The sequence below is a fragment of the Oncorhynchus gorbuscha genome, linkage group LG20, assembly GCF_021184085.1.
Source record: "Oncorhynchus gorbuscha isolate QuinsamMale2020 ecotype Even-year linkage group LG20, OgorEven_v1.0, whole genome shotgun sequence".
Classification (NCBI taxonomy): Eukaryota; Metazoa; Chordata; class Actinopteri; order Salmoniformes; family Salmonidae; genus Oncorhynchus; species Oncorhynchus gorbuscha.
The window spans coordinates 26835573-26850122 of NC_060192.1; the positions used below are offsets into that span (position 1 = coordinate 26835573).

General features: G+C 43.4%; 1 protein-coding gene across 2 annotated transcripts in view; it reads right to left on the minus strand.

Annotated features, from left to right (window-relative positions):
- Positions 1–14550, minus strand: part of LOC124006779 (serine/threonine-protein kinase PAK 3) — a 93188-nt gene that overhangs the window by 57261 nt on the left and 21377 nt on the right. For both annotated transcript variants that reach the window (XM_046316927.1, XM_046316928.1), the window contains exons 2-4: positions 2889–3082; positions 2305–2405; positions 1949–2102 (exon numbers count right to left, since the gene is read on the minus strand). In XM_046316927.1, coding sequence (XP_046172883.1) covers positions 1949–2102; positions 2305–2405; positions 2889–3060 — 427 coding nt within the window. In that variant the 5' untranslated portion in view covers positions 3061–3082. The remainder of the gene's footprint in view (positions 1–1948; positions 2103–2304; positions 2406–2888; positions 3083–14550) is intronic.

Genomic DNA, 14550 nt, shown 5'->3' on the forward strand with positions numbered 1-14550 from the left:
CATGAAGTGGAACGACATTTATTGGATATTTCAAACTTTTTTAACAAATCAAAAACTGAAAAATTGGGCGTGCAAAATTATTCAGCCCCCTTAAGTTAATACTTTGTAGCGCCACCTTTTGCTGCGATTACAGCTGTAAGTCGCTTGGGGTATGTCTCTATCAGTTTTGCACATGGAGAGACTGAAATTTTTTCCCATTCCTCCTTGCAAAACAGCTCGAGCTCAGTGATGTTGGATGGAGAGCATTTGTGAACAGCAGTTTTCAGTTCTTTCCACAGATTCTCGATTGGATTCAGGTCTGGACTTTGACTTGGCCATTCTAACACCTGGATATGTTTATTTTTAACCATTCCATTGTAGATTTTGCTTTATGTTTTGGATCATTGTCTTGTTGGAAGGCAAATCTCCGTCCCAGTCTCAGGTCTTTTGCAGACTCCATCAGGTTTTCTTCCAGAATGGTCCTGTATTTGGCTCCATCCATCTTCCCATCAATTTTAACCATCTTCCCTGTCCCTGCTGAAGAAAAATAGGCCCAAACCATGATGCTGCCACCACCATGTTTGACAGTGGAGATGGTGTGTTCAGGGTGATGAGCTGTGTTGCTTTTACGCCAAACATAACGTTTTGCATTGTTGCCAAAAAGTTCAATTTTGGTTTCATCTGACCAGAGCACCTTCTTCCACATGTTTGGTGTGTCTCCCAGGTGACTTGTGGCAAACTTTAAATGACACTTTTTATGGATATCTTTAAGAAATGGCTTTCTTCTTGCCACTCTTCCATAAAGGCCAGATTTGTGCAATATACGACTGATTGTTGTCCTGTGGACAGAGTCTCCCACCTCAGCTGTAGATCTTTGCAGTTCATCCAGAGTGATCATGGGCCTCTTGGCTGCATCTCTGATCAGTCATCTCCTTGTATGAGCTGAAAGTTTAGAGGGACGGCCAGGTCTTGGTAGATTTGCAGTGGTCTGATACTCCTTCCATTTCAATATTATCGCTTGCACAGTGCTCCTTGGGATGTTTAAAGCTCGGGAAATCTTTTTGTATCCAAATCCGGCTTTAAACTTCTTCACAACAGTATCTCGGACCTGCCTGGTGTGTTCCTTGTTCTTCATGATGCTCTCTGCGCTTTTAACGGACCTCTGAGACTATCACAGTGCAGGTGCATTTATACGGAGACTTGATTACACACAGGTGGATTGTATTTATCATCATTAGTCATTTAGGTCAACATTGGATCATTCAGAGATCCTCACTGAACTTCTGGAGAGAGTTTGCTGCACTGAAAGTAAGGGGCTGAAAAATTTTGCACGCCCAATTTTTCAGTTTTTGATTTGTTAAAAAAGTTTGAAATATCCAATAAATGTCGTTCCACTTCATGATTGTGTCCCACTTGTTGTTGATTCTTCACAAAAAAATACAATTTTATATCTTTATGTTTGAAGCCTGAAATGTGGCAAAAGGTCGCAAAGTTCAAGGGGGCCGAATACTTTCGCAAGGCACTGTATAACCAAGATGACACACTGACAGTTAAATATAACCAAGATGACAACACACTGACAATTAAATATAAATAAGATGACACACTTAAATATAACCAAGAGGACACTACACTGACAGTTAAATATAACCAAGATGACGACACACTGACAGTTAAATATAACCAAGATGACAACACACTGACAGTTAAATATAACCAAGATGACAACACAATGACTGTTAAATTTAACCAAGAGGACAACGCACTGACAGTTAAATATAACCAAGACATGGAAAAGTGTGTGTGGTAGCTATGAGATCTGACCGCGTGTACTGTAGACTCTTCAATAAATATTCAAAGCCTTTGCTCACCATAGCAGCATATTTTCGCTAACTCAATTATTCAGAAATGTACGGCAGAGAGATGATCTGAAACACAGACAGCAGCATCTGTGTTTGTGTGTTCTTACCTCCGGGGGTGAAGCTCATGTATTTCTGGTTGTTGACAGTCTCTTTGGAGTCGTAGAACTTGAGCACGTCCAGCACGGCCTGAGGGTTCTTCTTCTGCTCCAGCTTGGTGATGTTGGAGGTCTGAAGGAGCCGCGCCCACTGCTCTGGGATGCCCTGATTGAGAGAGGTCACAGGTCATAGGTCAGATCCACTCTGTGACTTCATAGCTACCACGGCACAAATGTTCATGTCTTGTTTATTTGGGCCATTTAAGGGTATACTCGAAACCTTCACTGTACACCTTCCTTGTCTGTGAAGTACCGTATAAGGCTGAAATATATTTACTGGGACGTTGATCTGTCAAAGATGTACGTACAGTGAACTCCCCTGTAACAGCATCAAAGCCAACATGGATGGTGTGCTCAAAGTCTGAGGGCAGGGAGATCTCAGGGCGCTCCTTCTCCTTCTTCTTGTTCGCTGCACGGGAGAAAACAAAAAGAACATTCAGATCTAGTTCTGATACATGGTACACCGACATCTTAAAGAGATACATTTTCGAATCAGTGTCGTATTATTCCTGAGCAGAGATTAAAAATATTTTTAGAACAAGTACGGTCTTTACACGGATTATATGTCTCCAGCAACTTTGATATAACTCTGATTGTTTCACTCTTTGCCGAGGGTGGAGCTAAATATACATACAATACCCATTTCTCAAATTGCATAACTTAGAGAGGGCTCCTAACCCTCATAAAGGTGTGATGTTACTCTATCACTGATCAACGGGTTCCTTGTTGTCAATGGACCTCGTGAACCAGTGGTGATGTCTAGGGATACGATTTTCCTGGAAACCCAAAACAACTCCAGGCCTTGTTTTTCCTGTTTGGGTCATGAGGTCAGGAGAAGCTCATGCAGGACTCTAGTTCTACATTAAAGTGTGATATGCAGCTGTCTGCTCACTCTTGTCTCCTCCAGGGAAGATGGAGCGCAGGCGGACCTTCTTGTTCTTCTCTTCAGGAGCCATTGGGAGAGGTTTGGAGCCGTGATTCACTGATGTAGAGTCTCGGGAACTACTGTTCATTCTCAAGGGAGGGGCTGGCGGTTTCTCTTCAATATCGACTCTATCGGACATCTTTAGTCACACTCACAATCTCCTAGGTAGAAAGAAAAACAAGAGAGAGGGAAGTTTAGCGTGGTGCTATAATAGAAAATAAATTAAGAGATTCTTAGGATCAAACTGGAAAAGGAGAAGAGAGCCTTGCCTACAGGTCCACACCTCCCTCAACATCCATCAACATCCAACATCCATCAAAATCCATCAACATCCAACAACATCCATCAACATCCATGAAAATCCATCAACATCCAGCCCCCATTTAGAGACGGATTTTCAATCTCAATAACTGAATCAAGAAATGTGAGGAACGTTGGTAGTGGTTTTGAACGTGAGTACAAATGCTGTAGCACATATGAGTTGCCTTAGACTTCACCAGGAGTTCAACATGACGCCACAAGATAAAGCCTGTGTAATGTTTGCTGTCAGTAGAGGCATGAGCAGCCTCTAGCCAGCGTGTTTAAATCCCCATGGGTCACAAGAAGGGCTCTCTCTGTGCTCCAGGGGGGCACAATATCCATAATCTGTCTCTACATAAACCTACAATTTCCTGTCATAGTTTCACTCTCTGGTTCCTAATCTTTTTCTTGAAGGAAGGCCTCTGTGTTCAGAAACTACTCTGTGTAATGTTTCAGATCTGCCGTGTGCCAAAGGAAAAAACAATCCAATCACAAGACTCACAGACTGGGAAACATCTAGCTATAAAACCATGTTTAGATCTAAATGACTACATTCAACAGAAGCTCTGCACTAAGTAGATTAAACATCTTTGCTGAGATGCTGTTCCAATTGTCTGCCAAACTGATGGAGAGAAACTGACAAGAAAGTTTACAGTATATAGACTGCAGCTCATATATATATTCATATAGGAGGAGATAAATCCACCAGTACACATCTGACTTCATCTGGCATCATCTGTAAACAGAATATCTAATCCTCAGCATAGTGAAACCCTTGCATCCCTGATTGACACATATTCTCATGTAACATCATGAACTATTGCAGTTTGTACTGTACTTTGTAGCCTATTTATAGTATTCTGCCTGTGTAACATGATAATCTGAGATTCAGCCCAGCCTCAGTTCAGACAACACTCCCAGATATAGAAACACTGACATTCAAATCAATCAATGTTTATGACACTACATGTTTCAGGAACATAGCTCACAATTTTTTATATTTTTTTATTTTTACCTTTATTTAACCAGGCAAGTCAGTTAAGAACATATTCTTATTTTCAATGACGGCCTGGGAACAGTGGGTTAACTGCCTGTTCAGGGGCAGAACGACAGATTTGTACCTTGCCAGCTCGGGGGTTTGAACTCGCAACCTTCCAGTTACTAGACCAACACTCTAACCACTAGGCTACGCTGCCGCCCCAATTACACCAATTCCGGTGTCTGTTACATTGTGTTCCATTACACTATGGTGTCTGTTGCATTGTGTTGCATTACACTATGGTGTCTGTTACATTGTGTTCCATTACACTATGGTGTCTGTTACATTGTGTTCCATTACACTATGGTGTACGTTACATTGTGTTCCATTACACTATGGTGTCTGTTGCATTGTGTTCCATTACACTATGGTGTCTGTTACATTGTGTTCCCATTACACTATGGTGTCTGTTACATTGTGTTCCCATTACACTATGGTGCCTGTTACATTGTGTTCCATTACACTATGGTGTCTGTTACATTGTGTTCCATTACACTATGGTGCCTGTTACATTGTGTTCCATTACACTATGGTGTCTGTTACATTGTGTTCCATTACACTATGGTGTCTGTTACATTGTGTTCCATTACACTATGGTGTCTGTTACATTGTGTTCCATTACACTATGGTGTCTGTTACATTGTGTTCCATTACACTATGGTGTCTGTTACATTGTGTTCCATTACACTATGGTGTCTGTTACATTTCACAAAACATTCAGGCATCTCTGTCCTAAATGTCAATATTTGAGGCATTTGGGCCAGCGATTTAGAATGTGTGTTCAAGGCTTGTCTCCTCGGCTACAGTTAGGGTAGTGATCAGTTAGGGTAGTGATCAGTTAGGGTAGTGACCAGTTAGGGTAGTGACCAGTAAGGGTAGTGTCCAGTAAGGGTAGTGACCAGTTAGGGTAGTGACCAGTAAGGGTAGTGACCAGTAAGGGTAGTGACCAGTTAGGGTAGTGACCAGTTAGGGTAGTGCCCAGTAAGGGTAGTGACCAGTTAGGGTAGTGACCAGTTAGGGTAGGGACCAGTTAGGGTAGTGACCAGTTAGGGTAGGGAACAGTTAGGGTAGTGACCAGTAAGGGTAGTGCCCAGTTAGGGTAGTGCCCAGTTAGGGTAGTGAGCAGTAAGGGTAGGGGCCAGTTAGGGTAGTGACCAGTAAGGGTAGTGCCCAGTAAGGGTAGGGAACAGTTAGGGTAGTGAGCAGTAAGGGTAGGGGCCAGTTAGGGTAGTGACCAGTAAGGGTAGTGCCCAGTTAGGGTAGTGCCCAGTTAGGGTAGTGAGCAGTAAGGGTAGGGACCAGTTAGAGTAGTGACCAGTTAGGGTAGTGCCCAGTAAGGGTAGGGCCCAGTTAGGATTATGACCAGTTAGGATGATGACCAGTTAGGGTAGTGACCAGTTAGGGTAGGGACCAGTTAGGGTAGAGACCAGGTTAGGGCAGGGACCAGGTTAGGGCAGGGACCAGGTTAGGGCAGGGAGCAGGTTAGGGCAGGGAGCAGGTTAGGGCAGGGACCAGGTCAGGGCAGGGATCAGGTTAGGGCAGGGACCAGGTTAGGGCAGGGACCAGGTTAGGGCAGGGAGCAGGTTAGGGCAGGGACCAGGTTAGGGCAGGGACCAGGTTAGGGCAGGGACCAGGTCAGGGCAGGGATCAGGTTAGGGCAGGGACCAGGTTAGGGCAGGGAGCAGGTTAGGGCAGGGACCAGGTCAGGGCAGGGATCAGGTTAGGGCAGGGACCAGGTCAGGGCAGGGATCAGGTTAGGGCAGGGACCAGGTTAGGGCAGGGAGCAGGTTAGGGCAGGGACCAGGTTAGGGCAGGGAGCAGGTTAGGGCAGGGAGCAGTTAGGGCAGGGACCAGGTTAGGGCAGGGACCAGGTTAGGGCAGGGACCAGGTTAGGGCAGGGACCAGGTTAGGGCAGGGAGCAGTTAGGGCTCTGTTCCATTATTATTCCAGCTGCAGGCTTTAGGGAGCCCTCTCCTGGAGCACCAGGACCAGGGTAATATAATGAGATTGACAAGAGCATGCTCTGCATAGGAAACAGTGGGCCCTGTAGGAATAGAAGCTGCATACAGAAAAGTGAGCCAGACCTGCAGCTTGCAGTAAAGCAGCCACCGAGTTAGGGATTCCAACATCATCAAGAACATTGGCCTATTTAGGTAATGTGGAGAGGGGACTCAGATGAAGATGGGAAAGTCATCTGAAAGGCTCAGAGAGGATAAATGTGGTTAAGTGAAGGTTAGGGTCAACCCTGTGCACTACAGATTAAGATGATGAGAAAACAGCAACAGATTACAGTAATTCCCTCTTCAATGTAAACTAGTAAAAGTCAATGAAGAGCAACCTTCAATATGACAGCACATTTTTCTCAGGCTGTTAGAAGGATGCGAGCTACTGATCCATTTGGTGCTGGAATTGTGCTATTGATGTCAAAATGTTTTGTTCGACTGAAATCACAACAGGGATGATAGAGAGATAGAGAGAGAGAGTGCTGGGGTCCCTCTTTCATCCTCAATCCTCCATTTTAGGATCTTTTCATAGCCTTGCCCTGAGGCCCATCATGTGATGTAGTCTCTGAATCAGGGCCTGGCACACAGCCTCTCAGACTGGAGACCTACATTAGTGGACAAAGACCAGCAGGCAGCACAGGATTTACTCCCGGACCATGGGACATCTCTCATATATAGAGGTAGAAGGAGCCTTTGAGACATCAAATATCTGTGTGTGTGTGTTTTTGGTTTTAATATAATTGTGGGGACCAGAGGTCCTCACAAGGATAGTAAAACAAGATGAAATTGGTGAGGGCTAGAGTTAGAATTAGCGTCAGGGTTTGGTTAAGGGTTAGGGAAAATAGGATTTTGAATGGGGATCAATTGTTTGGTCCCCACAATGATAGTAAACAAACGTGTGTGTGTGTGTTAGCGTGTGCATATATGTGTTGATTACAAGCCTATATGTAGGTGTTTATGGAGAGTTTGTTACATCCTCAGGCCTCAGCATGGAACATGTATGTTTTCAGTGATAATACACTAAAGTAGCCGTGTCCCTGGAGGACTGAAACAGTCAACACAAAGCTTCCTCCTGCACTTCTTTAGGTATTTAGGTATTGAGTTCTTCTGATATACCTTTTTTATATGCATTTTTAGATGTCATTAGATTCACTTTTACAGACTACAGGAGAGTCTGTCTACCGCCCTGCAGTCTGGTTATCCTGCACACCATCAGAGAATAGCTTAGAGTAATGCTAAAATACTGAAATTAAGCTTTGAAATGAAGATGAACTTAGTTTTGTATTTCCCAGCCCAACAAAATCAGCTGGTGTTGAGTGGCTAATGCTAGTTGGTATCTTTGAACAGAAAATGTCTACTGATTTCTTTAACCTAACATGAGGGCAATTCCAAATGTATGCCAAACAAAAGCCATTGACTAAAACGTTTAAGAAACCATTCAACACTATGCACAAGTACCTTTTTTTACAATCATTTACAAAAATACATTTAGTGAAAGAACTCTGCAGAGACAAACTTAAGTAACGGAATTACAGTAACAGTTTAACATCTGCTGTGAGTGAAAGATGTCTGCAGAAAGAATAAGGTTTCAGCTATGACATGTACTGTACATTTATCATTATTTGATATGTTTTAACAAACCTTATTTGTGTACTTATGTATTGTATATATCGTTTTCTTTGTGATGTGGTTTTCATACAAGCCCTTTTGGCTACCATCCCCACCTGCACACTGCTAATGCTATTGATTTGTTTTGGTGCAAATAAATTCAACTTAAACTCAAGCTTAAACATGTCACCGTGAGTTTGAACAAATCTATTTTGGTGATTCAAATACAGTAAAGGGAAGTGGATTCACATCCGGCAACGGAATTACAGTAACGGAATTACATCATAGACTCTGATCTGTATTACATAATTATGCATTTCATAATCCTCATGTTTCACACGTTTGGACATCACAGCCCAGCACAGCAGAGCACAGTAGAGAAGAGTGCAGTACAATACAGCACAGCACAGCAGAGTAAAGTAGGGTAGAGTTCAGTACATTACAGTAGTTCAGTACAGTAAAGTATATTCGACTCTTCTCTACTATACTCTACTTTACTGTACTGTATTGTACTTGTACTAGTGTGCTCTACTTAATGTACTGTACTGTGCTATCCAAACTTGTGAAACATACATCTATGATACACTACATGACCAAAGGACACCTGCTCGTTGAACATGTCATTCAAAACTCATGGGCATTAATATGGAGTTGGTCCCCCCCTTTGCTGCTATAACAGCCTCCACTCTTCTTGGAAGGCTTTCCACTAGATGTTGGAACATTGCTGTGGGGACTTGCTTCCATTCAGCCACAAGATCATTAGTGAGGTCGGGCACTGATGTTGGACTATTAGGTCTGGCTCGCAGTCAGCGTTTCAATTCATCCCAAAGGTATTCGATGGGGTTGATTGAGGTCAGGGCCCTCTGCAGGCCAGTCAAGTTCTTCCACACCGATCTCGACAAACCATTTCTATGTGGACCTTGCTTTGTGCACGGGGGCATTGTCATGCTGAAACAGGAAAGGGCCTTCATCAAAGTGTTGCCACAAAGTTGGAAGCACAGAATCGGCTAGAATGTCATTGTATGTTGTAGCGTCAAGATTTTCCTTCACTGGAACTAAGGGTCCTAGCCCGAACCATGAAAAACATCCCCAGACCATTATTCCGTTATTATTATGCATTGGGGTAGGTAGCGTTCACCTGGCATCCGCCAAACCCCGAATCGACCATTGGACTGCCAGATGGTGAAGCGTGATTTATTCTCCAGAGTCCAATGGTGGAGAGCTTTACACCACTCCAGCTGACGCTTGGCATTGCTCATGGTGATCTTAGGCTTGTGTGTGGATCCCCGGCCATGGAAACCCATTTGATGAAGCTCCCGACTAACAGTTATTTTGCTGATGTTACTTACAGAGGCAGTTTGGAACTCGGTACTGAGTGTTGCAACCGAGGACAGACGATGTTTACGCACTATACGTAAACAAATTTGACGAACTGACTTTTTGGAAAGGTGGCATCCTATGACGGTGCCACGTTCAAAGTCACTGAGCTCTTCAGTAAGGTCATTCCACTGCCAGTATGTCTATGGAGATTGCATGGCTGTGTACTCAATTTTATACAACTGTCAGCAACGGGTGTGGTTGAAATAGCCAAATCCACTTATACTTTTGTATATACAGTGTAGGTTCAGATGTGGTATTTTTGTCTGTAATAAAGCCCTTTTCTGGGGAGAAATGTATTCTGATTGGCCGAGCCTGGCTCCCCAATGGGTTGGCCTGGCTCCCAAGTGGGTGGGCCTATGCCCTCCTTGGCCCACCCATGGCTGCGTCCCTGACCAGTCGTGAAAAAAACTTAGACCCTTTACTCAGCACTTTTGGGAGCGATTACATCCTCAAGTCTTCTTGGGTATGATACTACAAGCTTGGCACACCTGTATTTGGCAAAACGAAAACAGGTTTTTAGAAATGTTTGCAAATGTAAAAAAAAAATAACAATATGAATACCTTATTTACATATGAGACTGAGGTGCATCCTTTAATCAGTACATTGTTGAAGCACTTTCGCCAGTGATTACAGCCTCAAGTCTTCTTGGGTGTGATGCTACAACCTTGGCACACCTGTATTTGGCAAAGTGAAAACAGGTTTTTAGAAATGTTTGCAAAAAAATATAAAAAATAAAAATACCCTTTGCTATGAGACTCAGGTGCATCCTGTCTCCATTAATCATCCTTGATAAGTTTCTACAACCTTTTGGAGTCCACCTGTGGTAAATTAAATTGATTGGACATGATTTGGAAAGGCACACACCTGCCTATATAAGGTCCCAAGCCATGAGGTCGAAGCAATTGTCCGTAGATCTCTGGAGATACCTGAAAATAGCTGTGCAGCAACGCTCCCCATTCAACCTGACAGAGCTTGAGAGGATCTGAAGAGAAGAATGGGAGAAACTCCCCGAATACAGGTGTGCCATGCTTATAGCGTCATACCCAAGAAGGTTCGAGTGTCACGAGTTCGACCGAGGGTGTTTCCCCTCCCCGGGCGGGTGGAGCTCGGCGGTCGTCGTCACCGGCCTATTAGCTGCCACTGATTGTTTTTCCTCCCCCTCCTTGTATGTTTAGTGGTAGTGTAACAGTATAATTTTAAACCGTCCCCTCGCCCATACCCGGGCGCGAACCAGGGACCTTCTGCACACATCAACAACAGTCACCCACGAAGCATCGTTACCCATCGCTCCACAAAAGCCGCGGCCCTTGCAGAGCAAGGGGAACTACTACTTCAAGGTCTCAGAGCAAGTGACGTAACCAATTGAAACGCTATTTAGCGCACACCGCTAACTAAGCTAGCCGTTTCATATCCGTTACACTAGCACCTGTTTATGTTAATTAGTTTGTCTTTATTAGTCAGCCGGCCCGCCTGGTTGTTGTGCGGGAGTATTTCATTGTAACCTTCGGCTCTGTTGTAAAGGTACGTGTTAGTGCCTGGTCGTGTATTTTTCCATTGTATTTTTTGATTCCCTGTGTTTTGGGAACGTACTTTTGTGAGCACCCTGTGGTGCGTTGGTGCTAGTAAAAGACGCACAGCATTGAACTCTGTCTCCTGCATTTGACTTCACACCCACGACACCCGGAGCATTACATCGAGGCTGTAATCACTGCCAAATGTTCTTCAACAAAGTGCTGACTAAAGGGTCTGAATAGTTATGTAAATGTGACATTTTCAGTTTTACATTTGATAAAATTACTAAAAACCTGTCTTGCTTTTTCATTATGGGGTATTGTGTTGATGAGAAAATAATGATTTAATCCATTTAAGAATAAGGCTGTAACGTAACAAAATGTGGAAAAAGTCGAGGGGTCTGAATACTTTCCGAATGCACTGTATATATATATATATATATATATATATAGTACCAGTCAAAAGTTGGCACACCTACTCATTCCAGGGGTTTTCTTTATTTCTACTATTTTTTACATTGTAGAATAATAGTGAAGACATCAAAACTATGAAATAACACATATGGAATCATGTAGTAACCAAAAAATGTGTTAAATAAATCTAAATAGATTTTATATTTGAGATTCTTCAAAGTCGCCAGCCTTTGCCTTGACAGCTTTGCTCACTCTTGGCATGCTCTCAACCAGCTTCATGAATAAGTTAACAGGTGTGCCTTGTTAAAAGTTAATTTGTGGAATCCTTCTTAATGCGTTTGAACCAATCAGTTGTGTTGTGACAAGGTAGGGTTGGTATATTTGGTAAAAGACCAAGTCCATATTATGGCAAGAACAGCTGAAATAGTCAAAGAGAAATGACAGGCCATCATTAAATCAAATCAAATTGTATTGGTCACATACAAGTGATGCGTAGATGTTATTGCAGGTGTAGCGAAATGCTTGTGCTTCTAACTCCGACAGTGCAGTAATATCTAACAAGTAATATCTAACAAACTACAGAACATATACTCAATAGACACAAAAGTAGGAATTAATTAAGACTATATACATATGGGCGAGCGATGTCAGAGTGGAACGGACTGACATTATTATTGACATTACTTTAAGACATGAAGGTTAGTCAATCCGGAAAATTTCTAGAATATTGCAAGTTTCTTCAAGTGCAGTCGCAAAATCCATCAAGAGCTATGATGAAACTGGCTCTCATGATGACTGACACAGGAAAGGAAGACCCAGAGTTACCTCTGCTGCAGAGGAAACATTCATTAGAGTTACCAGCCTCAGAAATTGGTCATTAACTGCACCTCAGATTGCAGCCCAAATAAATGCTTCACAGAGTTCAAGTAAAAGACTCATCTCAGCATCAACTGTTCAGAGGAGACTGTGTGAATCAGGCCCTCGTGGTCAAATTGCTGCAAAGAAATCACAACTAAAAGACACCAACAAGAAGAAGAGATTTGCTTGGGCCAAGAAACACAGCCAGTGGACATTAGATTGGTGGAAATATGTCCTTCGGTCTGATGAGTCCAAATTTGAGACTTTTGGTTCCAACCGGCGTGTCATTGTGAGACGCAGAGTAGGTGAACGGATGATCTCTGCATGTGTGGTTCACACCGTGAAGCATGGAGGAGGAGGTGTGATGGTGTGGGGGTGCTTTGCTGTTGACACTGTCAGTGATTTATTTAGAATTCAAGGCACACTTAACCAGCATGGCTACCACAGCATCCTGCAGCGATATGCCATCCCATCTGGTTTGCTCTTAGTGGGACTATCATTTGTTTTTCAACATGACAATGACCCAATGTATACCTCCTGTGTAAGGGCTATTTGACCAAGAAGCAGAGTGATGGAGTGCTGCATCAGATGACCTGGCCTCCACAATCACCTGACCTCAACCCAATTGAGATGATTTGGGATTAGTTGGACCAAAGAGTGAAGGAAAAGCAGCCAACAAGTGCTCAGCATATGTGGGAACTCCTTTAAGACTGTTGGAAAAGCATTCCAGGGGAAGCTGGTTGAGAGAATGCCAAGCGTGTGCAAAGCTGTCATCAAGCCAAAGGGTGGCTACTTTTGATAAACACTTTTTTGGTTACTACTTGATTCCATATGTGTTATTTCATAGTTTTGATGTCTTCACTACTATTCAACAATGTAGAAAATAGTCAAAGTAAAGAAACTCCTGGAATGAGTAGGTGTGTCCACACGTTTTACTGGTACTCTATGTGTATATGTAATTATACAAAACCCAGACGCGGGTCAGATATGACCACTACAGTAAAAACACAGACCAATCAGGTCCCTATCTGGTTCGCAGACAAGGTGGAATGAATAATCAGTGCTTGCATCAACAAATCAGAGGATGTTCAGAGGTTTCAGCACGCAGCTCATTTAAACAACACTTATGAATGCATCCCAGTATTCCTCCACAGAGACAGGACGACAGGGCTTCATCAATGGCACCTCTGACTCATGGTACTCTACAAGGAACACGTCATAAAGGCTACACCACTTTAAAGGCCATAGGGCATATTCATGAATTTGATGATTTATGTTAACAACCTCAGGCATTGGGCTCTGTAACATAAAGCAGACTCTATGATGCTATGAGTACTCTATCTATTCATCAGGGAACGTACAATTCACTGTACTGTCAGCACTGGGAGCTAGAATCAATGCACTAGAAGTGAAAGGATACGTATATCAGTGGAGGCTGCTGGGGGGAGGACGGCCCATAATAATGTCTGGAGCGAAGATCATGGAATGGCATCAAACACATGCAAGCTATGTGTTTCATGAATTGGACACCATTCCACCAATTCCGCTCCAGCCATTACCATGAGCCTGTCCTCCATGAGCCTGTCCTCCATGAGCCTGTCCTCCATGAGCCACCAACCTCCTGTGCCGTATATACAAAGTAAAAGCATGTGCATTGTTAGTTAAATATATCTCTGGAGTACATGCATGACGTCATCAGCAGGTTGACTGCAGGAAGTTCCCTTCCTTTCCCTCCCGCAAGGATGTGGTCCCCTGCTAGTCACCTGATTAATGGATGGCTCCAGGACTTCCGAGTGGTCAGACCACTAAAGATGGGACGTTTCACGGGCGCCAAGACATTCCTTATCCTTCACTGTCTGTAGTATAAACACTGACCTATTTAGGGGCAGAGTCGCTCTGCAGACTGACAGGCAGGCAGACAGGCAGGCAGTGTACTCTGTACTGTGTTAATTCAGTGGCCCTAAAAGGAGCATCTCCTGTTTCTCTGAACCCATCCAACATGTTTTTAAATATACAGGGGCAAGCAACAAACAACTGTCTTTTTTCAATTGTTTTGTCTAAAATTACCCCATGATGCCCACTTAAGACCACAAGCTGTGAAAACAGGCAGAAAAGTAGAAATGGAGATGTGAGGAATTGAGCTGCTGAGCCTAACATGTCTTAAATTGGCCTACTTCATCTTGCTCGGCTGGCCTAGCATCACGGTTGCCACATTAGAATATGACGTCTTGACAGAAATAATAATGTACACGTTGTCATAAACCCCACAGAGAGTCAGCATACACCAATGACTGCATGGCCCACCTAGTCTCAGAGATATAGGACGGCGCACAATTAGCCCAGCGTCGTCCGGGTTAGAGGGGGGGGCGGTTGGCCGGGGTAGGCAGTCATTGTAAAATAAGAATTTGTGCTTAACTGACTTGCCAAGTTAAATAAAAAAATATGAACATCCTTTTCTGACTCAAATAATAGATATTGAGGATACATATGTTCACCCCAGAATCATTTGACATGT